The sequence below is a fragment of the Phyllobates terribilis genome, unplaced genomic scaffold (assembly GCF_046119375.1).
Source record: "Phyllobates terribilis strain yellow unplaced genomic scaffold, ASM4611937v1 Scaffold_4__5_contigs__length_816908805, whole genome shotgun sequence".
NCBI lineage: Eukaryota > Metazoa > Chordata > Amphibia > Anura > Dendrobatidae > Phyllobates > Phyllobates terribilis.
The window spans coordinates 17,864,217-17,883,455 of NW_027362764.1; the positions used below are offsets into that span (position 1 = coordinate 17,864,217).

Here is a 19,239-nt window from a genome sequence, read left to right on the forward strand (position 1 = left end):
AGGTATATGGCTCTGTTATTTCTCAGGTATATGGCTCTCTTATTTCTTAGGTGTATGGCTCTCTTATTTCTCAGGTGTATGGCTCTCTTATTTCTCAGATGTATGGCTCTGACAATTCTCAGGTGTATGGCTCTCTTATTTCTCAGGTGTAAGGCTCTGATATTTCTCAGGTGTATGGCTCTGATATTTCTCAGGTGTATGGCTTTGATATTTCTCAGGTGTACGGCTCTGTTATTTCTCAGGTGTATGGCTCTGTTATTTCTCAGGTGTATGGCTCTGTTATTTCTCAGGTGTATGGCTCTGTCATTTCTCAGTTGTAAGGCTCTGACAATTCTCAGGTGTATGGCTCTCTTATTTCTCAGGTGTATGGCTCTGATATTTCTCAGGTGTATGGCTCTGATATTTCTCAGGTGTATGGCTCTCTTATTTCTCAGGTGTATGGCTCTGTTATTTCTCAGGTGTATGGCTCTCTTATTTCTCAAGTGTATGGCTCTGTTATTTCTCAGGTGTATGGCTCTGTTATTTCTCACGTGTGTGGCTCTGTCATTTCTCAGGTGTATGGCTCTGTTATTTCTCACGTGTGTGGCTTTGTCATTTCTCAGGTGTATGGCTCTCTTATTTCTCAGGTGTATGGCTCTGATATTTCTCAGGTGTGTGGCTCTGTTATTTCTCAGGTGTATGGCTCTGTTATTTCTCAGGTGTATGTCTCTTATTTCTCAGGTGTATGGCTCTGATATTTCTCAGGTGTATGGCTCTGATATTTCTCAGGTGTATGGCTCTCTTATTTCTCAGGTGTATGGCTCTGTTATTTCTCAGGTGTATGGCTCTCTTATTTCTCAAGTGTATGGCTCTGTTATTTCTCAGGTGTATGGCTCTGTTATTTCTCACGTGTGTGGCTCTGTCATTTCTCAGGTGTATGGCTCTGTTATTTCTCACGTGTGTGGCTTTGTCATTTCTCAGGTGTATGGCTCTCTTATTTCTCAGGTGTATGGCTCTGATATTTCTCAGGTGTGTGGCTCTGTTATTTCTCAGGTGTATGGCTCTGTTATTTCTCAGGTGTATGTCTCTTATTTCTCAGGTGTATGGCTCTGATATTTCTCAGGTGTATGGCTCTGATATTTCTCAGGTGTATGGCTCTGTTATTTCTCAGGTGTATGGCTTTCTTATTTCTCAGGTGTATAGCTCTGATATTTCTCATGTATATGTCTCTGATATTTCTCAGGTGTATGGCTCTTTTATTTCTCAGGTGTATGGCTCTTTTATTTCTCAGGTGTATGGGTCTGATATTTCTCAGGTGTATGGCTCTGATATTTCTCAGGTGCATGGCTCTTTCAATTCTCATGTGTATGGCTCTGTCATTTCTTAGGTGTATGGCTCTGTTACTTCTCAGGTGTATGGCTCTCTCATTTCTCAGGTGTATGGCTCTCTCATTTCTCAGGTGTATGGCTCTCTCATTTCTCAGGTGTATGGCTTTGTTATTTCTCAGGTGTATGGCTCTGTTATTTATCAAGTGCATGGCTCTCTCATTTATCAGGTGTAAGGCTCTGACAATTCTCAGGTGTATGGGTCTGTTATTTCTCAGGTGTATGGCTCTGACAATTCTCAGGTGCATGGCTCTGTTATTTCTCAGGTGTATGGCTCTTATTTCTCAGGTGTATGGCTCTGTCATTTATCAAGTGTAAGGCTTTGAAAATTCTCAGGTGTTTGGCTTTGTTATTTCTCAGGTGTATGGCTCTGTTATTTATCAAGTGCATGGCTCTGTCATTTATCAGGTGTAAGGCTCTGACAATTCTCAGGTGTATGGGTCTGTTATTTCTCAGGTGTATGGCTCTGACAATTCTCAGGTGCATGGCTCTGTTATTTCTCAGGTGTATGGCTCTGTCATTTATCAAGTGTATGGCTCTGTAATTTCTCAGGTGTAAGGCTCTGACAATTCTCAGGTGTAAGGCTTTGACAATTCTCACGTGTATGGCTCTGTTATTTCTCAGGTGTATAGCTCTCTTATTTCTCAGGTGTATGGCTCTCTTATTTCTCAAGTGTATGGCTCTCTTATTTCTCAAGTGTATGGCTCTCTTATTTCTCAAGTGTATGGCTCTCTTATTTCTCAGGTGTATGGCTCTCTTATTTCTCAGGTGTGTGGCTCTGTTATTTTTCAGGTGTGTGGCTCTGTTATTTCTCAGGTGTGTGGCTCTGTTATTTCTCAGGTGTGTGGCTCTGTTATTTCTCAGGTGTATGGCTCTGTTATTTCTCAGGTGTATGGCTCTCTTATTTCTCAGGTGTATGGCTCTGTTATGTCCCCGCTGTATAGCCTGTTATTTCTCAGGTGTATGGCTCTGTTATTTCTTAGGTGTATAGCTCTCTTATTTCTCAAGTGTATGGCTCTGTTATTTCTCAGGTCTATGGCTCTGTTATTTCTCAGGTGTTTGGCTCTCTTATTTCTCAGGTGTATGGCTCTGATATTTCTCTGGTGTATGGCTCTGATATTTCTCAGGTGTATGGCTCTGATATTTCTCAGGTTTATGGCTCTGTTATTTCTCATGTGAATGGCTCTGTTATTTCTTAGGTGTACAGCTCTCTTATTTCTCAGGTATACGGCTCTGTTATTTCTCAGGTGTATGGCTCTGTTATTTCTCAGGTGTATGGCTCTGTTATTTCTCAGGTGTTTGGCTCTCTTATTTCTCAGGTGTATGGCTCTGATATTTCTCTGGTGTATGGCTCTGTTATTTACAGACTGTATAGCTCTGTTATTTCTTATGTGAATGGCTCTGTTATTTCTTAGGTGTATGGCTCTGTTATTTCTCAGGTCTATGGCTCTGTTATTTCTCAGGTGTATGGCTCTGTTATTTCTTAGGTGTATGGCTCTGTTATTTCTCAGGTCTATGGCTCTGTTATTTATTATGTGAATGGCTCTGTTATTTTTCAGGTGTGTGGCTCTGTTATTTCTCAGGTGTGTGGCTCTGTTATTTCTCAGGTGTATGGCTCTGTTATTTCTCAGGTGTATGGCTCTGTTATTTCTCAGGTGTATGGCTCTGTTATTTCCCCGCTGTATAGCTCTGTTATTTCTCAGGTCTATGGCTCTGTTATTTCCCAGGTGTATGGCTCTCTTATTTCTCAGATGTATGGCTCTGTTATTTCTCAGGTCTATGGCTCTGTTATTTCTCAGGTGTATGGCTCTCTTATTTCTCAGGTGTATGGCTCTGATATTTCTCAGGTGTATGGCTCTGATATTTCTCAGGTGTATGGCTCTGATATTTCTCAGGTTTATGGCTCTGTTATTTCTCATGTGAATGGCTCTGTTATTTCTTAGGTGTACAGCTCTCTTATTTCTCAGGTGTATGGCTCTGTTATTTCTCAGGTGTATGGCTCTGATATTTCTCAGGTGTATTGCTCTCTTATTTCTCTGGTGTATGGCTCTCTTATTTCTCAGGTGTATGGTTCTGTTATTTCTCAAGTGTATGGCTCTGTTATTTCTCAGGTATTTGGCTCTGTCATTTCTCAGGTGTATGGCTCTCTTATGTCTCAGGTGTATGGCTCTGATATTTCTCAGGTGTATGGTTCCGTTATTTTTCAGGTGAATGGCTCTTTTATTTCTCAGGTGTATGGCTCTGTTACATTTTAGATGTACAGCTCTATTATTTCTCAGGTGTATGACTCTCATTTATCAGGTGTATGGCTCTGTTATTTTTCAGGTGTATGGCTCTGCTATTTGTCAGGTGTACGGCTCTGTTATTTCTCAGGTGTATGGTTCTCTTATTTCTCAGGTGTATTGCTCTGTTATTTCTCAGGTGTATGACTCTCATTTATCAGGTGTATGGCTCTGTTATTTTTCAGGTGTATGGCTCTGCTATTTGTCAGGTGTATGGCTCTGTTATTTCTCAGGTGTATGGTTCTCTTATTTCTCAGGTGTATTGCTCTGTTATTTCTCAGGTGTATGACTCTCATTTATCAGGTGTATGGCTCTGTTATTTTTCAGGTGTAATGCTCTGTTATTTCTTAGGTGTATGGCTCTCTTATTTCTCAGGTGTATGGCTCTCTTATTTCTCAGGTGTATGGCTCTGATATTTCTCAGGTTTATGGCTCTGTTTTTCTCAGGTGTGTGGCTCTTTTATTTCTCAGGTGTATGGCTATGATATTTCTCAGTTGTATGGCTCTGTTATTTCTCAGGTGTATGGCTTTCTTATATCTCAGGTGTATGGCTCTGCTATTTCTCGGGTATATGGCTCTGTCATTTCTCATTTGTATGGCTCTGTCATTTCTCAGGTGTATGGCTCTGTCATTTCTCAGATGTAGGCCTCTGTCATTTCTCAGGTGTATGGCTCTGTTATTTCTCAGGTGTATGGCTCTGTTATGTCTCAGGTATATGGCTCTGTTATTTCTCAGGTGTATGGCTCTGTTATTTCTCAGGTGTATGGCTCTGTCATTTCTCAGGTGTAAGGCTCTGACAATTCTCAGGTGTAAGGCTTTGACAATTCTCACGTGTATGGCTCTGTTATTTCTCAGGTCTATGGCTCTGTTATTTCTCAGGTGTATGGCTTTCTTATTTCTCAGGTGTATGGCTCTGATATTTCTCAGGTGTATGGCTCTGATATTTCTCAGGTGTATGGCTCTGATATTTCTCAGGTTTATGGCTCTGTTATTTCTCAGGTCTGTTGCTCTGTTATTTCTCAGGTGTATGGCTCTGTTATTTCTCAAGTGTATGGCTCTGTTATTTACAGACTGTATAGCTCTGTTATTTCTTATGTGAATGGCTCTGTTATTTCTTAGGTGTATGGCTCTGTTATTTCTCAGGTCTATGGCTCTGTTATTTCTTAGGTGTACGGCTCTGTTATTTCTCAGGTCTATGGCTCTGTTATTTATTATGTGAATGGCTCTGTTATTTTTCAGGTGTGTGGCTCTGTTATTTCTCAGGTGTGTGGCTCTGTTATTTCTCAGGTGTGTGGCTCTGTTATTTCTCAGGTGTATGGCTCTGTTATTTCTCAGGTGTATGGCTCTGTTATTTCTCAGGTGTATGGCTCTGTTATTTCCCCGCTGTATGGCTCTGTTATTTCTCAGGTGTATGGCTCTCTTATTTCTCAGGTGTGTGGCTCTCTTATTTTTCAGGTGTGTGGCTCTGCTATTTTTCAGGTGTGTGGCTCTGTTATTTCTCAGGTGTGTGGCTCTGTTATTTCTCAGGTGTGTGGCTCTGTTATTTCTCAGGTGTGTGGCTCTGTTATTTCTCCGCTGTATAGCTCTGTTATTTCTCAGGTGTATGGCTCTGTTATTTCTTAGGTGTATAGCTCTCTTATTTCTCAAGTGTATGGCTCTATTATTTCTCAGGTCTATGGCTCTGTTATTTCCCAGGTGTAAGGCTCTGATATTTCTCCGGTGTATGGCTCTGATATTTCTCAGGTCTGTTGCTCTGTTATTTCTCAGGCGTATGGCTCTGTTATTTCTCAGGTGTATGGCTCTGTTATTTACCCACTGTATAGTTCTGTTGTTTCTTATGTGAATGGCTCTGTTATTTCTTAGGTGTATGGCTCTGTTATTTCTCAGGTCTATGGCTCTGTTATTTCTCAGGTGTATGGCTTTCTTATTTATCAGGTGTATGGCTCTGATATTTCTCAGGTGTATGGCTCTGATATTTCTCAGGTGTATGGCTCTGATATTTCTCAGGTTTATGGCTCTGTTATTTCTCAGGTTTATGGCTCTGTTATTTCTCAGGTCTGTTGCTCTGTTATTTCTCAGGTGTATGGCTCTGTTATTTCTCAAGTGTATGGCTCTGTTATTTACAGACTGTATAGCTCTGTTATTTCTTATGTGAATGGCTCTGTTATTTCTTAGGTGTATGGCTCTGTTATTTCTCAGGTCTATGGCTCTGTTATTTCTTAGGTGTATGGCTCTGTTATTTCTCAGGTCTATGGCTCTGTTATTTATTATGTGAATGGCTCTGTTATTTTTCAGGTGTGTGGCTCTGTTATTTCTCAGGTGTGTGGCTCTGTTATTTCTCAGGTGTATGGCTCTGTTATTTCTCAGGTGTATGGCTCTGTTATTTCTCAGGTGTATGGCTCTGTTATTTCCCCGCTGTATGGCTCTGTTATTTCTCAGGTCTATGGCTCTGTTATTTCTCAGGTGTATGGCTCTCTTATTTCTCAGGTGTATGGCTCTGTTATTTCTCAGGTCTATGGCTCTGTTATTTCTCAGGTGTATGGCTCTCTTATTTCTCAGGTGTATGGCTCTGATATTTCTCAGGTGTATGGCTCTGATATTTCTCAGGTGTATGGCTCTGATATTTCTCAGGTTTATGGCTCTGATATTTCTCAGGTTTATGGCTCTGTTATTTCTCATGTGAATGGCTCTGTTATTTCTTAGGTGTACGGCTCTCTTATTTCTCAGGTATACGGCTCTGTTATTTCTCAGGTGTATGGCTCTGTTATTTCTCAGGTGTATGGCTCTGTTATTTCTCAGGTGTATGGCTCTGTTATTTCTCAGGTGTATGGCTATCTTATTTCTCAGGTGTATGGCTCTGTTATTTCTCAGGTGCATGGCTCTGTTATTTTCGAGGTGTATGGCTCTGCTATTTCTGAGGTGTATGGCTCTGTCATTTCTCAGGTGTATGGCTCTCTTATTTCTCAGGTGTATGGCTCTGTTATTTCTCAGGTGTATGGCTCTGATATTTCTCAGGTGTATTGCTCTCTTATTTCTCTGGTGTATGGCTCTCTTATTTCTCAGGTGTATGGTTCTGTTATTTCTCAAGTGTATGGCTCTGTTATTTCTCAGGTATTTGGCTCTGTCATTTCTCAGGTGTATGGCTCTCTTATGTCTCAGGTGTATGGCTCTGATATTTCTCAGGTGTATGGTTCCGTTATTTTTCAGGTGAATGGCTCTTTTATTTCTCAGGTGTATGGCTCTGTTACATTTTAGATGTACAGCTCTATTATTTCTCAGGTGTATGACTCTCATTTATCAGGTGTATGGCTCTGTTATTTTTCAGGTGTATGGCTCTGCTATTTGTCAGGTGTATGGCTCTGTTATTTCTCAGGTGTATGACTCATTTATCAGGTGTATGGCTCTGTTATTTTTCAGGTGTAATGCTCTGTTATTTCTTAGGTGTATGGCTCTCTTATTTCTCAGGTGTATGGCTCTCTTATTTCTCAGGTGTATGGCTCTGATATTTCTCAGGTTTATGGCTCTGTTATTTCTCAGGTGTGTGGCTCTGTTATTTCTCAGGTGTGTGGCTCTTTTATTTCTCAGGTGTATGGCTATGATATTTCTCAGTTGTATGGCTCTGTTATTTCTCAGGTGTATGGCTTTCTTATATCTCAAGTGTATGGCTCTCTTATTTCTCAGGTGAATGGCTCTGCTATTTCTCGGGTTTATGGCTCTGTCATTTCTCATTTGCATGGCTCTGTCATTTCTCAGGTGTATGGCTCTGTCATTTCTCAGATGTAGGCCTCTGTCATTTCTCAGGTCTATGGCTCTGTTATTTCTCAGGTGTATGGCTCTGTTATGTCTCAGGTGTATGGCTCTGTTATTTCTCAGGTGTATGGCTCTGTCATTTCTCAGGTGTAAGGCTCTGACAATTCTCAGGTGTAAGGCTTTGACAATTCTCACGTGTATGGCTCTGTTATTTCTCAGGTGTATAGCTCTCTTATTTCTCAGGTGTATGGCTCTCTTATTTCTCAAGTGTATGGCTCTCTTATTTCTCAGGTGTATGGCTCTCTTATTTCTCAGGTGTGTGGCTCTGTTATTTTTCAGGTGTGTGGCTCTGCTATTTTTCAGGTGTGTGGCTCTGTTATTTCTCAGGTGTGTGGCTCTGTTATTTCTCAGGTGTGTGGCTCTGTTATTTCTCAGGTGTATGGCTCTGTTATTTCTCCGCTGTATAGCTCTGTTATTTCTCAGGTGTATGGCTCTGTTATTTCTTAGGTGTATAGCTCTCTTATTTCTCAAGTGTATGGCTCTATTATTTCTCAGGTCTATGGCTCTGTTATTTCCCAGGTGTATGGCTCTGATATTTCTCCGGTGTATGGCTCTGATATTTCTCAGGGGTATGGCTCTGATATTTCTCAGGTCTGTTGCTCTGTTATTTCTCAGGCGTATGGCTCTGTTATTTCTCAGGTGAATGGCTCTGTTATTTACCCACTGTATAGCTCTGTTGTTTCTTATGTGAATGGCTCTGTTATTTCTTAGGTGTATGGCTCTGTTATTTCTCAGGTCTATGGCTCTGTTATTTCTCAGGTGTATGGCTTTCTTATTTCTCAGGTGTATGGCTCTGATATTTCTCAGGTGTATGGCTCTGATATTTCTCAGGTGTATGGCTCTGATATTTCTCAGGTGTATGGCTCTGTTATTTCTCAGGTGTATGGCTCTCTTATTTCTCAGGTGTATGGCTCTGTTATTTCTCAGGTGTATGGCTCTGTTATTTCTCAGGTGTGTGGCTCTTTTATTTCTCAGGTGTACGGCTATGATATTTCTCAGTTGTATGGCTCTGTTATTTCTCAGGTGTATGGCTTTCTTATTTCTCAGGTGTATGGCTCTCTTATTTCTCAGGTGAATGGCTCTGCTATTTCTCGGGTATATGGCTCTGTCATTTCTCATTTGTATGGCTCTGTCATTTCTCAGGTGTATGGCTCTGTCATTTCTCAGATGTAGGCCTCTGTCATTTCTCAGGTCTATGGCTCTGTTATTTCTCAGGTTTATGGCTCTGTTATGTCTCAGGTGTATGGCTCTGTTATGTCTCAGGTGTATGGCTCTGTCATTTATCAAGTGTATGGCTCTGTAATTTCTCAGGTGTAAGGCTCTGACAATTCTCAGGTGTAAGGCTTTGACAATTCTCACGTGTATGGCTCTGTTATTTCTCAGGTGTATAGCTCTCTTATTTCTCAGGTGTATGGCTCTCTTATTTCTCAAGTGTATGGCTCTCTTATTTCTCAAGTGTATGGCTCTCTTATTTCTCAAGTGTATGGCTCTCTTATTTCTCAGGTGTATGGCTCTCTTATTTCTCAGGTGTGTGGCTCTGTTATTTTTCAGGTGTGTGGCTCTGTTATTTCTCAGGTGTGTGGCTCTGTTATTTCTCAGGTGTGTGGCTCTGTTATTTCTCAGGTGTATGGCTCTGTTATTTCTCAGGTGTATGGCTCTCTTATTTCTCAGGTGTATGGCTCTGTTATGTCCCCGCTGTATAGCTCTGTTATTTCTCAGGTGTATGGCTCTGTTATTTCTTAGGTGTATAGCTCTCTTATTTCTCAAGTGTATGGCTCTGTTATTTCTCAGGTCTATGGCTCTGTTATTTCTCAGGTGTTTGGCTCTCTTATTTCTCAGGTGTATGGCTCTGATATTTCTCTGGTGTATGGCTCTGTTATTTACAGACTGTATAGCTCTGTTATTTCTTATGTGAATGGCTCTGTTATTTCTTAGGTGTATGGCTCTGTTATTTCTCAGGTCTATGGCTCTGTTATTTCTCAGGTGTATGGCTCTGTTATTTCTTAGGTGTATGGCTCTGTTATTTCTCAGGTCTATGGCTCTGTTATTTATTATGTGAATGGCTCTGTTATTTTTCAGGTGTGTGGCTCTGTTATTTCTCAGGTGTGTGGCTCTGTTATTTCTCAGGTGTATGGCTCTGTTATTTCTCAGGTGTATGGCTCTGTTATTTCTCAGGTGTATGGCTCTGTTATTTCCCCGCTGTATAGCTCTGTTATTTCTCAGGTCTATGGCTCTGTTATTTCCCAGGTGTATGGCTCTCTTATTTCTCAGATGTATGGCTCTGTTATTTCTCAGGTGTATGGCTCTCTTATTTCTCAGGTGTATGGCTCTGATATTTCTCAGGTGTATGGCTCTGATATTTCTCAGGTGTATGGCTCTGATATTTCTCAGGTTTATGGCTCTGTTATTTCTCATGTGAATGGCTCTGTTATTTCTTAGGTGTATGACTCTCATTTATCAGGTGTATGGCTCTGTTATTTTTCAGGTGTATGGCTCTGCTATTTGTCAGGTGTACGGCTCTGTTATTTCTCAGGTGTATGGTTCTCTTATTTCTCAGGTGTATTGCTCTGTTATTTCTCAGGTGTATGACTCTCATTTATCAGGTGTATGGCTCTGTTATTTTTCAGGTGTATGGCTCTGCTATTTGTCAGGTGTATGGCTCTGCTATTTCTCAGGTGTATGGTTCTCTTATTTCTCAGGTGTATGGCTCTGTTATTTCTCAGGTGTATGACTCTCATTTATCAGGTGTATGGCTCTGTTATTTTTCAGGTGTAATGCTCTGTTATTTCTTAGGTGTATGGCTCTCTTATTTCTCAGGTGTATGGCTCTCTTATTTCTCAGGTGTATGGCTCTGATATTTCTCAGGTTTATGGCTCTGTTTTTCTCAGGTGTGTGGCTCTTTTATTTCTCAGGTGTATGGCTATGATATTTCTCAGTTGTATGGCTCTGTTATTTCTCAGGTGTATGGCTCTGATATTTCTCAGGTGTATGGCTCTGTTATTTCTCAGGTGTATGGCTCTCTTATTTCTCAGGTGTATGGCTCTGTCATTTCTCGGGTGTATGGCTCTGTCATTTCTCGGGTGTATGGTTTTGGTATTTCTCGGGTGTATGGTTGTGTTACATTTTAGATGTACAGCTCTATTATTTCTCAGGTGTATGACTCTCATTTATCAGGTGGTATGGCTCTCATTTATCAGGTGTATGGCTCTGTTATTTTTCAGGTGTATGGCTCTGTTATTTCTCAGGTGTATGGCTCTGTTATTTCTCAGGTGTATGGCTCTGTTATTTCTCAGGTGTATGGCTCTCTTATTTCTCAGGTGTATGGCTCTCTTATTTCTCAGGTGTATGGCTCTCTTATTTCTCAGGTGTATGGCTCTGTTATTTTTCAGGTGTATGGCTCTGTTATTTCTCAGGTGTATGGCTCTCTTATTTCTCAGGTGTATGACTCTCATTTATCAGGTGTATGACTCATTTATCAGGTGTATGGCTCTGTTATTTTTCAGGTGTATGGCTCTGTTATTTCTCAGGTGTATGGCTCTGTTATTTCTCAGGTGTATGGCTCTGTTATTTCTCAGGTGTATGGCTCTCTTATTTCTCAGGTGTATGGCTCTGTTATTTCTCAGGTGTATGGCTCTGTTATTTCTCAGGTGTATGGCTCTGTCATTTATCGGGTGTATGACTCTGTTATTTCTCAGGTGTATGACACTGTTATGAGAGTCTGGACCTACACTGAACCTTTCTGGCACCATGGTGCTACTCATTATAATGTAACAGATTTTACCTTTCACAGTGAGTTTGGCTGACGTCTGGATTCCTTCAGATTTGAAGGTAACTGTTCCGGCATCCTCCTGCTTTATGGATGACAGGACAAGTCCATGCTTTTTGCCTTTCACTATAATCTTGCAGGATTCTGAGGGTTTAACTTTCACCCCATCCTTCATCCAGGATCCCTCAACCTCTTCGTGTGAGAGCTCCAGCTCAAAGGTGGCCGAATCCTTCTCACGAACTTCCACGTCCCGGAGACCCCTGACCAGCTTCACCTGGCGCACTGTTAATAGAAATTAACACATTTGATGGGGTTGTCTGGGATAGTAACGTATCTTCACATTTTAATCCATGCAGCACATGGAATGAACTTGTTGTCCTCCTTAAATGACCGCAGATCAATAATAAATAAGTCTGTTGTCTACATACAACTATGCAGACACTTACTCTCCACGCTGAGCTTGGCTTGTGTGGAATCTTCAAGGCTCTCACAGCCGTACAGCCCGCGATCGGCGAACGTGACATTCTTCAGGATGAGGATGTGCTTACATCCTTCACATTTGATCTCGATATTGTTTCCGGACTGCAAAACGATGCCATTCTTCATCCATTTCACGTCTTTGGAGGGTTTCGAGAGCTCGGCCTCTAGGCGGACATTCTGTCTCTCTTCTATAGTGATAGCTTCCAATTTCTTCTTAAAAACCACTGGGGCCTCTACAATAGAAAGTGACCAATGAGGAGAGGATGGAAAAGAGGAGAGGCGTGGAGAAGCGAGCGAGTGTTCAGGAGAGCAGTGAGGGAGCGGCAGGACAATCAGAGAGGGTATGGCTGCCAAGCGGTGAGGTGTGGACAGGAGAGCAGTGGGTGAGGGGCAGGACAATCAGAGAGGGTATGGCTGGCCAAGTGGTGAGGTGTGGACAGGAGAGCAGTGGGTGAGGGGCAGGACAATCAGAGAGGGTATGGCTGGCCAAGTGGTGAGGTGTGGACAGGAGAGCAGTGGGTGAGGGGCAGGACAATCAGAGAGGGTATGGCTGGCCAAGTGGTGAGGTGTGGACAGGAGAGCAGTGGGTGAGGGGTAGGACAATCACAGAGGGTATGGCTGCCAAGCGGTGAGATGTGGACAAGGGAGCAGTGAGGGGGAACAGGATAATCAAAGGGGGTATTGCCGGCTGAGTGGTGAGGTATGGACAGGAGAGCAGTAAGGGAGCGGCAGGACAATCAGAGAGGGTATGGCTGGCCAAGCGGTGAAGTGTGGACAGGAGAGCAGTGAGGGAGCGGCAGGACAATCAGAGAGGGTATGGCTGGCCAAGTGGTGAGGTGTGGACAGGAGAGCAGTAAGGGAGCGGCAGGACAATCAGAGAGGGTATGGCTGCCAAGCGGTGAGGTGTGGACAGGAGAGCAGTGAGGGAGCGGCAGGACAATCACAGAGGGTATGGCTGCCAAGGGGTGAGGTGTGGACAGGAGAGCAGTTGGTGAGGGGCAGGACAATCAGAGAGGGTATGGCTGGCCAAGTGGTGAGGTGTGGACAGGAGAGCAGTGGGTGAGGGGTAGGACAATCACAGAGGGTATGGCTGGCCAAGCGGTGAGGTGTGGACAGGAGAGCAGTGGGTGAGGGGCAGGACAATCACAGAGGGTATGGCTGGCCAAGCGGTGAGGTGTGGACAGGAGAGCAGTGGGTGAGGGGCAGGACAATCAGAGAGGGTATGGCTGCCAAGCGGTGAGATGTGGACAAGGGAGCAGTGAGGGGGAACAGGATAATCAAAGGGGGTATTGCCGGCTGAGTGGTGAGGTGTGGACAGGAGAGCAGTAAGGGAGCGGCAGGACAATCAGAGAGGGTATGGCTGCCAAGTGGTGAGGTGTGGACAGGAGAGCAGTGAGGGAGCGGCAGGACAATCACAGAGGGTATGGCTGCCAAGGGGTGAGGTGTGGACAGGAGAGCAGTTGGTGAGGGGCAGGACAATCAGAGAGGGTATGGCTGGCCAAGTGGTGAGGTGTGGACAGGAGAGCAGTGGGTGAGGGGCAGGACAATCACAGAGGGTATGGCTGGCCAAGCGGTGAGGTGTGGACAGGAGAGCAGTGGGTGAGGGGCAGGACAATCAGTGAGGGTATGACTGGCCAAGTGGTGAGGTGTGGAGAGGAGAGCAGTGGGTGAGGGGTAGGACAATCACAGAGGTTATGGCTGCCAAGCGGTGAGATGTGGACAAGGGAGTAGTGAGGGGGAACAGGATAATCAAAGGGGGTATTGCCGGCTGAGTGATGAGGTGTGGACAGGAGAGCAGTGGGTGAGGGGCAGGACAATCACAGAGGGTATGGCTGGCCAAGCGGTGAGATGTGGACAGGAGAGCAGTGGGTGAGGGGCAGGACAATCAGAGAGGGTATGGCTGGCCAAGTGGTGAGGTGTGGACAGGAGAGCAGTGGGTGAGGGGCAGGACAATCACAGAGGTTATGGCTGCCAAGCGGTGAGATGTGGACAAGGGAGCAGTGAGGGGGAACAGGATAATCAAAGGGGGTATTGCCGGCTGAGTGGTGAGGTGTGGACAGGAGAGCAGTGGGTGAGGGGCAGGACAATCAGAGAGGGTGTGGCTGGCCAAGTGGTGAGATGTGGACAGGAGAGCAGTGGGTGAGGGGCAGGACAATCAGAGAGGGTATGGCTGGCCAAGCGGCGAGGTGTGGACAGCGGGAGTGGTCGGTTGAGAGAAGAAGAAGTGACAAGGCGAGAGGTGAAGTAAGAACTGGTGAATAGTGAGGAGGTCAACGGTAGAGCGGCAAGGGGACGCCATTTGGGGATAGTGACTGCCTATATATTTGGCTGATCTCCTCTCATCAGATTAAAGCTGTGTGTATCTGGATCCTTCCTGCATTTTACATTTGTAGCTTTTATCCCAGGAGAGACATATCTGATGAATATTAGGTTTAGGGTCCCACCAGGCAGCAGTAGCCTTGTCGTGACTGGTGGATGTAGTCTATATGGACTTTTCAAAGGTGTTTGATACGGGTTCCACACAAAAGGTTGGTACATAAAATGAAAGTAAAGGGGCTAGGGGAAAATATGTGCAACTGAGGTAACAACTGGCTCAGTGATAGGAAACAGACCCGTGCATATCTTGTCTGGCCAGCGTACAGCCTGTCTGATCCGTGTAGAGCCTGGCTGGCCTGTGTACAGCCTGGCTGGCCCGTGTACTGCCTGTCTGCCCCATATACAGCCTGTCTGATCCGTGTACAGCCTGGCTGGCCCGTGTACAGCCTGTCTGGCCCGTGTACAGCCTGTCTGGCCCGTATACCGCCTGTCTAGCCCGTACACAGCCTGTCTGGCCCGTGTACAGCCTGTCTGGCCTGTGTAAAACCTGTCTGGCCCGTGTACCACCTGGCTGGCCCGTGTACAGCCTGGCTGGCCCGTGTACAGCCTGGCTGGCCCGTGTACAGCCTGGCTGGCCCGTGTACAGCCTGGCTGGCCCGTGTACAGCCTGGCTGGCCCGTGTACAGCCTGGCTGGCCCGTGTACAGCCTGGCTGGCCCGTGTACAGCCTGGCTGGCCCGTGTACAGCCTGGCTGGCCCGTGTACAGCCTGGCTGGCCCGTGTACAGCCTGTCTGGCCCGTGTAAAACCTGTCTGGCCCGTGTACCGCCGGTCTGGCCCGTGTACCGCCGGTCTGGCCCGTGTACCGCCGGTCTGGCCCGTGTACCGCCGGTCTGGCCCGTGTACAGCCGGTCTGGCCCGTGTACAGCCGGTCTGGCCCATGTACAGCCGGTCTGGCCCGTGTACAGCCGGTCTGGCCCGTGTACCGCCTGTCTGGCCCGTGTACCGCCTGTCTGGCCCCTGTACAGCCTGTCTGGCCCGTGTACAGCCTGTCTGGCCCGTGTACAGCCTGTCTGGCCTGTGTACAGCCTGTCTGGCTCGTATACAGCCTGCCTGGCTCATGTACAGTCTATCTCACCTCGGACCTTCAGGCTGGCCGTAGTTTTCACCCCTTCAGCTTCAGCAGTGATTTCTGCGGCATCCTGCAGGGTCAGGTGGCCGATGTTCAGACTGTGGATGGCTCCTTTCTTACTGATCTTGTGTTTATTGCTCTCTGCTATCTTGGCTCCGTTTCTGTACCAGGTCACAGAAGCATCATCCGGGGATATGGTGCATTTAAATGTGGCCTCCGCTCCCTCCTCCATCACCACGTTACTCAGTTCTGCGGTGAATTTAACCACGCGTGGGGCTGTGGGCAGAGGAGCAACAGATTAGGGGCTCATAGACGTGCAGGAAAACTGTAAGGACATCTACAACAAGGGCCCGGGGACGCCACATGTGATAGAATATGAGACATCACAGTTTGTATATTACGAGGGATCTGCTAAATAATGACTATGGGCACAGATAAAAGATCCGTCATCCAGGCAGCATGACCCCCGGGACTTTACAGACACAGTTGGATCCTGGTGGCAGATCATGAATCGATGAGGAAAAGGACAGACTACCCCATATCCAAGTAACCAACAAAACAGTACCGTCACCTTTGGTTGTGAGCTGTGCAATGGTTTTCTCATCCCTCGATTCACAGGAATACTCCCCTCCATCCTCCGCCTTCACCTGGGAGATGGTCAGGCTTTGTTTGCTTCCTTCAGACTGGATTTGGATTCGCTTGCTCGTTTTGATCTCCTCTCCATTTCTTCTCCAGGTCACGTTGCCCTTGGTCTGGCTCAGCTCACAGGTCAGTGTGACTGACGAGCCGATCTCTCCAGTTATGGCCTCCAGCTTCTTCACAAACTTCACTGGGATTTCTGGTGAGGAGGAAAAAAATCAGAGAGAAATTCAGAGAAGATAAAGCTGTTATTGTCCGGACTCATAAAAGATAAGGGAGGAGGCGTCTGGCCTCATAGAAGATAAGGAAGGAAGCGTCCGGTCTCATAAAAGATAAGGGAGGAGGTGTCCGGTCTCATAAAAGATAAGGAAGGAGGTGTCTGGACTCATAAAAGATAAGGGAGGAGGCGTCCAGACTAATAGAAGACAAGGGAGGAGGCGTTCAGACTCATAGAAGATAAGGGAGGAGGCGTCCAGACTAATAGAAGACAAGGGAGGAGGCGTTCAGACTCATAGAAGATAAGGGAGGAGGCGTATGGCCTCATAGAAGATAAGGAAGGAAGTGTCCGGTCTCATAAAAGATAAGGAAGGAGGTGTCTGGACTCATAAAAGATAAGGAAGGAGGTGTCCAGACTAATAGAAGATAAGGGAGGAGGCGTCTGGCCTCATAGAAGATAAGGAAGGAAGCGTTCGGTCTCATAAAAGATAAGGGAGGAGGTGTCCGGTCTCATAAAAGATAAGGAAGGAGGTGTCTGGACTCATAAAAGATAAGGAAGGAGGTGTCCAGACTAATAGAAGATAAGGGAGGAGGCGTCCAGACTAATAGAAGACAAGGGAGGAGGCGTTCAGACTCATAGAAGATAAGGGAGGAGGCGTCCAGACTAATAGAAGACAAGGGAGGAGGCGTTCAGACTCATAGAAGATAAGGGAGGAGGCGTATGGCCTCATAGAAGATAAGGAAGGAAGTGTCCGGTCTCATAAAAGATAAGGAAGGAAGTGTCTGGACTCATAAAAGATAAGGAAGGAGGTGTCCAGACTAATAGAAGATAAGGGAGGAGGCGTCTGGCCTCATAGAAGATAAGGAAGGAAGCGTCCGGTCTCATAAAAGATAAGGGAGGAGGTGTCCGGTCTCATAAAAGATAAGGAAGGAGGTGTCCAGACTAATAGAAGATAAGGGAGGAGGCGTCCAGACTAATAGAAGACAAGGGAGGAGGCGTTCAGACTCATAGAAGATAAGGGAGGAGGCGTCTGGACTCATAGAAGATAAGGAAGGAAGTGTCCGGTCTCATAAAAGATAAGGAAGGAGGTGTCCAGACTCAGAAGATAAGGGAGGAGGCGTCCAGACTCAGAAGATAAGGGAGGAGGCGTCCAGACTCAGAAGATAAGGGAGGAGGCGTCCAGACTCAGAAGATAAGGGAGGAGGCGTCCAGACTCAGAAGATAAGGGAGGAGGCGTCCAGACTCAGAAGATAAGGGAGGAGGCGTCCAGACTCAGAAGATAAGGGAGGAGGCGTCCAGACTCAGAAGATAAGGGAGGAGGCGTCCAGACTCAGAAGATAAGGGAGGAGGCGTCCAGACTCAGAAGATAAGGGAGGAGGCGTCCAGACTCATAGAAAATAAGGCAGGAAGCATCTGGATTCATAAAAGATAAGGGAGGTTTTAATACTAGAGATTAGGACAATCCTGAATGGGATCACCGTGACGTGGTGGGATGGCTTTTACATTTTTTTATCAAAATTATGTTCACTAAGTACCTTATATTATTTTCATGCACTACTGCTGTTTATTTACTGCCGGGTATTTATTTATTATGTTTTTATCTTGTGTTTTTTCATAGATAAGGGAGGAGGTGTCCGGACTCATAGAAGATAACGAAGGAGGTGTCCAGACTAATAGAATATAAGGAAGGAGGCGTCCAGACTTATAGAAGATAAGGGAGGAGGCGTCCGGACTCATAGGAGATAAAAGCGGGGGAGCTCGGACTCAGAGAGAATAAGTGAAGAGGCATCCAGATTCATAGAAGATAAGGGAGGAGGCGTCTGGACTCATTGAAGATAAGAGAGGAGACGTCCGGACTCATAGAAGATAAGGAAGGAATCGTTCGCACTCGTAGAAGACAAGGGAGGAGGCGTCTGGACTCATAGAAGATAAGGGAGGACTTGTCCGGACTCATAGAAGATAAGGAAGGAATCGTCCGGACTCATAGAAGACAAGGAAGGAGACGTCCGGACTCATAGAAGACAAGGAAGGAGACGTCCGGACTCATAGAAGACAAGGAAGGAATCATCCGGACTCAGAGAAGACAAGGATGGAGGCGTCCGGACTCATAGAAGATAAGGAAGGAATCGTCCGGACTCATAGAAGATAAGGAAGGAGACGTCCGGACTCATAGAAGATAAGGAAGGAATCATCCGGACTCATAGAAGACAAGGAAGGAGGCGTCCGGACTCATAGAAGATAAGGAAGGAATCGTCCAGACTCATAGAAGATAAGGAAGGAGACGTCCGGGCTGAGAGAAGATAATGAAGGAGACTTCCGGAATCATAGAAGATAAGGAAGGAATCGTCCGAACTCATAGAAGACAAGGAAGGAGGCGTCCGGACTCATAGAAGATAAGGAAGGAATCGTCCGAACTCATAGAAGACAAGGAAGGAGACGTCCGGACTCATAGAAAATAAGGAAGGAATCGCCCAAATTCATAGAAGACAAGGAAGGAGGTATCCGGACTCATAGAAGATAAGGGAGGAATCGTCCGAATTCATAGAAGACAAGGAAGGAGGTATCCGGACTCATAGAAGATAAGGAAGGAGGTGTCCGGACTCAAAAGATAAGGGAGGAGGCGTCCGGACTCATAGAAGACAACGAAGGAGGTGTCCAGACTAATAGAGGATAAGGGAGGGCGCGTCCAGATTTATAGAAGACAAGGGAGGAGGTGTACGGACTCATATAAGGTAGGAGACATCCGGACTCATAGAAGATAAAATTGGAGAAGCTCGGACTCAGAGAGGATAAGGGAGGAGGCGTCCAGATTCATAGAAGATAAGGGAGGAGGCGTCTGGACTCATCGAAGATAAGGGAGGAGACGTCCGGACTCATCGAAGATAAGGAACGAATCGTTCGCACTCGTAGAAGATAAGGAAGGAGACGTCCGGACTCATCGAAGATAAGGAAGGAATCGTCCGGACTCATAGAAGATAAGGGAGGAGGCGTATGGCCTCATAGAAGATAAGGAAGGAAGTGTCCGGTCTCATAAAAGATAAGGAAGGAGGTGTCCAGACTCAGAAGATAAGGGAGGAGGCGTCCAGACTCAGAAGATAAGGGAGGAGGCGTCCAGACTCAGAAGATAAGGGAGGAGGCGTCCAGACTCAGAAGATAAGGGAGGAGGCGTCCAGACTCATAGAAAATAAGGCAGGAAGCATCTGGATTCATAAAAGATAAGGGAGGTTTTAATACTA

At 45.6% G+C, this 19,239-nt stretch overlaps 1 protein-coding gene across 1 annotated transcript in view; it reads right to left on the reverse strand.

The window, feature by feature from the left end:
• Positions 1–19,239, reverse strand: part of OBSCN (obscurin, cytoskeletal calmodulin and titin-interacting RhoGEF) — a 528,918-nt gene that overhangs the window by 375,444 nt on the left and 134,235 nt on the right. Inside the window, exons 19-22 of the mRNA XM_073676881.1 lie at positions 15,719–15,985; positions 15,154–15,423; positions 11,668–11,934; positions 11,237–11,503 (exon numbers count right to left, since the gene is read on the reverse strand). Of these exons, the coding sequence (XP_073532982.1) occupies positions 11,237–11,503; positions 11,668–11,934; positions 15,154–15,423; positions 15,719–15,985 (1,071 nt within the window). The remainder of the gene's footprint in view (positions 1–11,236; positions 11,504–11,667; positions 11,935–15,153; positions 15,424–15,718; positions 15,986–19,239) is intronic.